The following is an 8,888-nucleotide window of genomic DNA, read 5'->3' on the forward strand; positions in this document are numbered from 1 at the left end:
GCTTAACCCACTTCGCAGGGTTGTTGTGAAGGTTGAAGAGGGAAGAGCTAGGGATAGACAACATGGCATAGCCTAGATGTTCGTGGACTGAGAGGCCTTTATTGAGGTTAGTGAAGCCTTAAATTAAATATGGTTTTAGCGTCATATCATTAGACTGCCAGTGTTGTGATGTGCACCTTCTGAATTTGTGCACTGAGGGTTGCTGGGACCTGTAATTGCTGAGAATGACAAAGTGAAGAGCCTGCTGGGTTAGACGCATGGCGGATCCAGCATCTTGTTCTCACAGTGGCCAGCCTGAAAGCTGAAAGCAGGACCCCAATGGGTATTCAGTAGCATCACTGCTTCTGATCACAGAGGCAGAATGTAGCCATGGCTAGTAACCCATCAATACCTTTCTCATCCACGAATTTGTCCATTCCTCTTTGCAAGCCCATCCAAGTTGGTAGCCCTCACTGCCTCCAGAGAAGGGAGCTCCACAACTTAGCCATGCGCTGTGTGAAGAAGGGCTTCATTTTTACCTGCCCCAAATCTTCCAGTGTTCAGCTTCTTTGGATACTCATGAGTTCCAGAGTTAGGAAGGGGGAAGCAAACCTCCCCCCCCCTTCTGTCTACTCCGTTAAAGCCATGCATTATTTTATGCACTTGCCTTTTCTCTGAACCAAAAAGTCCTAAACGTTGCAGCCTTTCATTTCTCGTTTTGTCAAAGGCGCTCCACCCTTAGATTATTTTCGCTTCCCTTTTCTGAACCTTCTCCTGCTTTGCAATACCCTTTTTGAAGGGAGGCAACCAGAACCGTACAGTTTTCCAAATGCAATGAGTGGGTGGGTGTGGATGTGTAAATATGGGTGAGGGGAGGTAGGTTGACTGAGATATGCATATGTTTGTGGGTGGGGGATTTGTGTGGGTACTGAGTGAGTGGAAATGTTCTGAGTGAATGGAACCCTACTTCATTGATGTTGATTTTTTCACCTCTTTTATTTAATTGCCGTATCTAATTGAATTTGAATTTCCTCCTAGATTGCTTTGTGACCTTTTCTGGTGGAAAAGCAATACAAAAATACTTCAAATAACCTGACCACTGAATCTGCTGGCCAGGGCTGATGGGGCTTGTTGCCCAGCTACATTTGGAAGGCACCATCTTGGCTGCCCTCCCCAAAAAAATCTGTGCCCCCTGAACATACACTAATGAATAAATGTATAAATCAGGGATCAAAGTATAGGCTGTAATTTCTATCAGTGTTGGAGAGGACTTAGCCTAGCAGGTGGCAAACAGGGTGGTATTCAGCAAGGTTTTACTCAACATAGACCCATAGTAATGAATGAGCATGACTAGGTTAGGTCTATAAGTTTAAGTGGGTACATTCTGAGTAAAAACTTAGTTGAATACCATCCTGGATCTGTCCAGTGGACCAGGGTTTCCTCCACCCTCCCTTAGGCCATATTTGGCATGAAGGCTGACTTTTCACCAGTCGATAGACTGTGGAACTCTCTCCCACAGGAGGCAGGGATGGCTGGTAACTTTGATCAGTTTGAAAGAGAATTAGACAAATCAGTGGAGGAACAGGCTTTCAGTGGCTACCAGCCATGATGATTATGCTCTTCCTCCACGGTCAGAGGCAGTAATGCTTCTGAATACCAGCTGCTGGAAACCACAGGAGGAGAGAGTGGCTCTTGGGCTTGATTCCAGCCTGCAGGCTTCCCACAGGCATCTGGTCGTCCACTGTGAGAACAGGATGCTGGACTAGGCGGACCATTGGCTTCACCCAATAGGGCTCTTCTTAGGTTCTCATGTTCTTATCTGACAATAGAATGACATCAGAGGACCTGTTTTGGCCCATGTGGAGCTTTGAAGTCCTGACAGTCAGCTGGCTATTGTGCTCACAAAGTACTGTGTACGGTTCTTTGCAGGCCATGGGCTTTGCAGGTTCTGCCAACCAGCTGATTGACGTTGCTGAAAACACCCCTTTTTTGGCTCAGATGTGCCTGACTTGGCTAACCACCCCTGTGGTGACCTGCCTGGTGAGCCTACTTAGGCTTGGCAGTCAAGATTTCTCTGTCGCTGACTAAGACATCATTGCAGATGGGTTGGTTTTGGGGAGTGGAGAGAAAGTGAGAAGCTTCTTATGTGGAATATTAACACCCTGCTTCCTCTGCCTACAGGAGAATAAGAAGATGAAGCAGTGTTTGGAGGAAGAGCTGAAGTGCAGGAAAGATCTAGAGAAGTTGGTTCGGAGGCTACTGAAGCAAACAGATGAGTGTGTCAGGGAAGACGCCGGGCGGAGGTCCTCAGTCCTCGCCTGATTTCTTAACCCTGCTCACACAGGGCGGTTAGCTCACAACGTCAGGTATTCCCTGGAACTGAGGGGTTTGGTCCCCTTCTCGTCATACTGGAGTTTGTGTTCTGCTTTTGTTTTGGGGGTTTTTTCACAGCATCAAAGACTTTTAGCATTGCAAGGGACCCCTTCTGAGGGTCATCCAGTCCAGCTCTCTGCAATGCAGGAATCACAGCTAGAGAATCCCTGACAGAAGGCCGCTCAACCTCTGCCTAAAAACCTCCAAGGAGGGAGAGTCCACCACTCTCCAAAGGAGTCCGTGCAACTGGCAGGCAGCTCTAGTTTTGTTCTGCTACAAACAAGAAAGGAAAAGGCTCTGCTGATTTCTTTATTCCCCTGCCCAATTCAAAGAAGCCAGCAACAGCCAGTGAGCAATTCTTTCTTTTAAAAAACAAGACCATGCTTTGGCCCCTGAGTCTCTATGACCCACCTTTGTAACTCTAGGTACCTCATTGCACCTTTTTCTGGGAACGTGGACTTTGCAACTGACCAAATGCCATTCGGAGTGAAGATCCGCTGAGTGGAAGCTGTAGAGGAAACGGCTTTCCCCCACTTTTTTTCTTTTTCTTTTTAAATGCCTGTTACTTAATTTATTGGTTTGGTGGGCAGAGAAAAAAGGGGGAAATGGTTCCTTGAATCGCAATCAGGAAAGAAAGTTAAAGGTGATTTGCACTTCTTTAGATAATCAGGAAAACCGAGTTAGGTTTCCCTTCACATTAAATAACAACTGTTTGTTACCTGCACCCTTGAGGCACAGAGCACAACAACACAGTGGTTTCTGAAATGGCCTTTCTATGGATATGAATATGCAACGGGCACCACAGTGCGTTGGTCTACATTTGCCTGGGTGCCTCTGATCCGGAGTCGCTGTCATGAGCTCCCTGGGAGTATTGCAGAGATCCCTCAGTAGTGCTTCTTTTGAGCAGCGAGGGCTTAAGAGCACAGCAGCAAGCTTTGCTCACCACTGTGGAGTGTGTGAGCTCCACATGCATTTGTGTGAATGTGTGTGCCCTTTGGGTTTTAACTAGGGCTTCAACATATTGGCTAGATGAATCAACTTAAAAACATCTCAGTCGAGTTAAAACAGTGGCCCCAATCAATCCGAGGGGCTGTACCCAGCATGAGTAATACCCAGAGTCGACACACTGAAATTAGCAGACCTAAGTTATAACTGTCCATTAACTTCAGTGGGTCTACTCTATGTAGTACTAGCATTAGATACAACCTTTAACAATGATGAGGGTGGCCTTGGATTGTCTTCACCAAGTTATACTCTGAATAGAGCTATTGATATTAATGAACCTAGGTTCGTTTAATTTCAGTGAGTTTACTCTGTGCAGGACTAGCACTGATTACCACCCTAACTTAAGCCGATGGATTTAAATTGGATCAGATTCACATTATACATTTAAAGCACCATACATTCCCCCAGAGAATCCTGGGAACTGGAGTTTCACACACAGAGAGAGCCAATATTCCCAGCACCCTTAACAAGCTATAGTTCCCAGGATTCATGGAATCGTGGACTTGTAGAGTTGGAAGGGACCCTGAGGGATCCTCTAGACCAACCCTTGCAAGCAGGAATATGCAGTTGTCCCCTTTGGGGATCAAACCCTGTAGTAAAACTTATTTGGATATAGCTCACAACTTTTTAATTATTATTATTATTATTTTAAAAATAGTTTTTGTAAAAACCATTTGTGTTGAAAACAATCAAGTGGCAAGGGGCATCTGAGAAGTGGCTTTGCCTCCTGTGTTTGAGAGAGAGGGAGATTGCATGAGCTTCACGGCTCAGCAGCACCAGGAAATGCCTCTGCTGGCTTAGAAGAGGCATTCATACCACACATGGAAAGCTCTCTGGTACCGCTTTCCCCAAAGCACCCTGGAAGCTTCCGTTTACTAAGGATGCTGAAAGCTATGCCTCTCCCAGAGTTGCAATCAAGCCTTCTTCCCAGGAGACTCAGGGAACTTGGAGGCTGGCAACTCTAAGCACTATCAATACATTAGATTTCCCAGGGTTATTTGGGGGAAGCCTTTGATTTCTTCAAATGTATGGTGTGGCCTCAGTCTCTCTCTCTCTTTGGATATGCAGAGCTTCTCTTCTAACAGGTCAGACCATTCTTATATAGCCCTATACTGGCTACTCCAGGGCTCTGGAGACTTAGAGGCCGCATGTCCGTGTTTTGTATTGGCCAAAGGCAAATGTAGGCAAGGAGACAGAGACAACTGTTTATACACACAGAGAAGACATGTACCGCTCACAGTTCAGAGACACAATCTAGCCAGGCAAAAGCAGTCAGGGAAGAAGTGAAGCAGGGCCAGCAAGGGACATAGCCTAGGGAGAGTCCTGATGGCCAGTTGAGGAGGGGGCACACAGGACCCCCGGACCTGAAGTTTCCCATTCCTAATTTGGACTCTCTAGCAAGGCCACTCCTTGGTCTCAGACTGAGAAAAATGCCCCTGTCCTCCTGCTCCTTGTGAAACTGGATTTAACTGGATCCTTTAAAAAATAAAATATTATAGTCCTCATTGCCTTGTATAAAGGGATGTGATAAATGGGGAAGCCACTGAAGACTGAGTGTGGCCATTGGTCCCTCTAGCTCAGGATTATCAGCACTGAATGAGCGGCTCTTTAGGGTTGCACTTGGAGGTTCCAGGAATTGAATCTGAGACTTTCTACATGCAAAGCAATGCTCTACTTTTGAATCTGCAGTCCCTTCCCTCTGCTGTCGGAAGGGGGTGCCTCTTCTGAGAAGACACTTACTGGACGAAAGGTACTTCTGACAGCTAAAAGCAAGTAATACTTTTCCTCAGAAGAGTGCATTTTGTTGCAAGCTAATTTATGTAGGTGGAATCAAAGCAAAACCTGTCTGTTTCAGTCGATTTTGTTGATCAGCTGATAGCCCTCGTGGTATGTTTCCTTTCCTCCTTTGACAGAGTATTTGCTGTTCACCTTCAGTGTGAGCACTGATGCTGAAGCGGTGTGTTGAGACTTAAAAAAATAAAATTAAAACCAGGATAATATATTCTGTGATCATAAGTGGGAAGGGAGATAGTTCAGATATTCACAACCATGTGAGGAATGTTTAATGGAAGCTGGATGAATTTTCATCCAGCTCCATCTAGGATAAGAAGAGATTATAGATACTTAGGGAACACAGACTAAATCAAATGAAGAATGAATCTCCTTTTTGTATGTGCTCTTAAAGGAAATATTTAACCATAACAATATGCAAGCCAGCCAGGTCTGCCTATAATATAACCTGCACATTTCATTTATTTCCGGGTTCCTCAAAGAGTAGTCCTGCTCCCTTTCCCCTGGCTTTATTTTATAATTGCTGACATAATTCCATTTTACCAATAGCACTATGAAACCAAACTTGGAATTTTAATGGTTGTTAACTGAGTCACCACAATGGCTGAACTCTGGCCTTCCTAATCCACCCATAGTCAGCTTTTAGCAGGGAGGGGAAATCCTTACCACTAGGTGACCCTAAACTTTGTAAGGGAAAGCACTTTTGTTGAAGCAGCTGGCACCATCTTGGTGCAGCAGAAGGGAAAGGAGGACACAGAGTTTCATGCCGTTAAAGGACTCAAGACTGGCTGTGCAAAGATTTGGAATATAGGCCTTGTGCTGAGTCAGAAAATTGGTCCAACTAGGTCCATCTAACTTCTCCTGCCCATTTCTTCTTCTTTCTTTTGAACATTGCATGAATGTGCATGTGTTTGTTTGCTCATTTGTCACCTTATAAAAAGAAACATTTTTAAAAGCACAAAACTGATCTAGGGGCTGGAGTGTCTTATTGACGTTACAGATACTGGTCAATGAGCCTTGTGCCTGGCCATCTGCTCCCAACATGGCTGCACCATCTCCCCCAGCTCCAGAATGCAACCCTGGTGAGGAAGAGGCACATAATGCAATGACGGAACTGACACAGAGTCCTTGATGCTCCAAAAACATTTTTGTGTGTTTTCAGCTTTCGTTAACTTGAAAACGTAGCAGGTTCCTTCCCTACCAGCTGGGAGCAGAATTGTTAAGGAGCTGGATAAATTCTTGCTTAGAAAATCCCAGACTTTGTGCCAGGGCACACATCAGCAACGGGACCCTCCAGGTGGAGCACAGCTCCCATGAGCCCCTGCCAGCACAGGTGTCCGGCACAAGTCCAGCTTAAAGGTAAAGAACCACAGGGAGTGGTGTCCCCCCATCCCATTTCACTACCTGAGGCAAACCATGAATTTGCCCCCTTCTGTCCCCACCCCCATGGCCCACTACCCACTTCCAGTGCTGCCAGAATGCTCCCCTCTTGCCGAATTCAGCAAGAGTGGCTGGAGCAACCCAGCCAGATGGGTGGAGTATAAATAATATCTTCATTATTCTCCAAGGCGTTTCCGTGCACCTTCTCTGTCCCAGGGGCAGCAAGGCAAGCAGTAACGCAATACGCCACAACACTTCTCCTCTCGCCGAAATTCGGCAAGGGGGAGGGTGTTCCACTGGTGGCAGAAGCAATAGGGTGGGAGGGGCCCTGCCTGTTTTCATTTCCAATGCCTGAGGCGGGTGCTTCACCCTCACCTTTGGGCTGGCTCTGGCCATAAGAAGGGAGACCAGCTAGGGGAAGCCTTCAAACCTGCTTGTTTTCCATCATGAAACGTTGGAATTTGGATATCTTTTAGGTTGAGGTGCGCACTAGGTGACTGTGTGTCCTACTTGTACAGGGCACGCTTCTCTGCCTGCAGGCATCCTCTGCTTGAAAGGCTGCCTGGTCCAAGACAGCAGACTGAGCAGGCACAATATTCCCCTCCCCTGCTCATCATCTCATCCATTGGGGCAGTATGTGTTGTATTTCTCTTAGGGTAATTCTTTCTAGATTTGCATCTATGCATATACTTTAGATTATGCAGGCATGTGTCTTCTTTCGCCTTTGTTTGTGGCAATGCAAAAGCAGGCCTTAGTCTCAAGGAGATTGCCTGCCCTCTTGTTTTGAGGACTAATATGTGGTTTCTTTATTTTTTTCTGAGTTATAGAGAGTGCCTACAGATTTGAATGTAGGAAAGCTGCATTATATAACTGAAGTCTGCTTAGCAGGTCCTGATACGGACCATGCCAGCCTTCCCCAATGGTAGAACCCTCCAGATATCTTGGACAACAATGGTCATCAGCCCCAACAAGCTTGTCCAGAACATCTAGAGCAGGGGCAGGTAAGGAGGAAAGGTACCAGCTGATAGTGGTTTTCCAAGGCCCTAGTTGAGACTTTGCCAGCCCTGCTTACCTAGGCTCTGCTTAAGAAAGGAAACTTGGAGAGTGCCAGGGGATGAATCTGGGAACCCCTGCGTCCCCCTAAAGTTAGGCTGCAGCCTCTCCCATAGATCCAGTTTAAAAAGCACTGTGACCGACCCAACCACCACCCCAGGTGTCAAAAGTTTGGGAAACTCTGGTATTTCTATTCAAATTCAGCATTTGCTTGCACTGTATGCACCAGGTGTGAATAAGTGTGTGTGTGTGTGTGTGTGTGTGTGTGTGTGTGTGTGTGTTTAAGGAAAATTAAGCCTGCAATCCTAAACACCCTTTCTCAAACAGAGGTCCCATTGAACTGAAAGGGACTTACTCTGAATAAAACACCCACCGGATTGTGCTGTAAAAACAAAGAAGAATATGCAGCTATCATAAAGGAGCAGAAGCCATGTGTGACTCTGACTTCAGTGTTCTCAAAAATATAGATATATATTCTTTGTTTACAGCTCTTTGTAAATAGGTTCCTGTTGCATCCCACACATTAACCCTTTGCCTCTCGTGTTTCCTTCCTGTCATACATGTTCTTATTTTCTGTCACGATGACTGGTGCGTGTTCAACTTTTTCTAACCTGCTTTTATTTTGAGCAATTTTTTAAATTGTGGTTTTCAACAAAAATAAAAAAGGGTTTTAAAGAAAAATAATTTTGTGTGTGTGCTTTTCCTTACGACTTATCTTCCAATCTCTTTTTAATTTGTTTGCTTTTTTAAAATTGTTTAATTAAAAAACCCTAGTACTCATTGCAAAATGTCCACATTGATCCTGAGCTGAAAAGGAAACGAGAACTATTTTTTTAAAAAGCAGGTGGATAGAGGCTGAAATTCTATACCCGTTTGCAAAAGAAGGGATGCAGGTGGCGCTGTGGTCTAAACCACTGAGCCTAGGGCTTGCCGATCAAAAGGTCGGCGGTTCAAATCCCCACGACGGGGCTCGGTTCCTTCTCCTGCCAACCTAGCAGTTCAAAACCATGTCAAAGTGCAAGTAGATAAATAGGTACTGCTCTGGTGGGAAGGTAAATAGCATTTCCGTGCGCTGCTCTGGTTCACCAGAAGTGGCTTAGTCACACTGGCCACATGAGCCGGAAGCTGTCTGCGGACAAACGCTGGCTCCCTCGGCCTATAGAGTGAGATGAGTGCCGCAACCCCAGAGTCGTCTGCGATTGGACCTAACGGTCAGGGGTACCTTTATCTTTACCTTTAAGTCCCAATGAATTCCCTGGTTCTTCCTTCTTAGCAGCTGTGCCTTGGACTGCACTGCACACAAATAA

At 45.7% G+C, this 8,888-nt stretch overlaps 1 protein-coding gene across 2 annotated transcripts in view; it reads left to right on the forward strand.

Moving 5' to 3' along the window:
- Positions 1–8,265, forward strand: part of ARHGEF6 (Rac/Cdc42 guanine nucleotide exchange factor 6) — a 74,632-nt gene extending 66,367 nt beyond the window's left edge. For both annotated transcript variants that reach the window (XM_083422465.1, XM_083422466.1), the window contains one exon: positions 2,161–8,265. In XM_083422465.1, coding sequence (XP_083278591.1) covers positions 2,161–2,301 — 141 coding nt within the window. In that variant the 3' untranslated portion in view covers positions 2,302–8,265. The remainder of the gene's footprint in view (positions 1–2,160) is intronic.
- Positions 8,266–8,888: the final 623 nt, after the last annotated feature.

Source organism: Podarcis tiliguerta (genome assembly GCF_965153285.1).
Source record: "Podarcis tiliguerta genome assembly, chromosome: Z".
Classification (NCBI taxonomy): domain Eukaryota; kingdom Metazoa; phylum Chordata; class Lepidosauria; order Squamata; family Lacertidae; genus Podarcis; species Podarcis tiliguerta.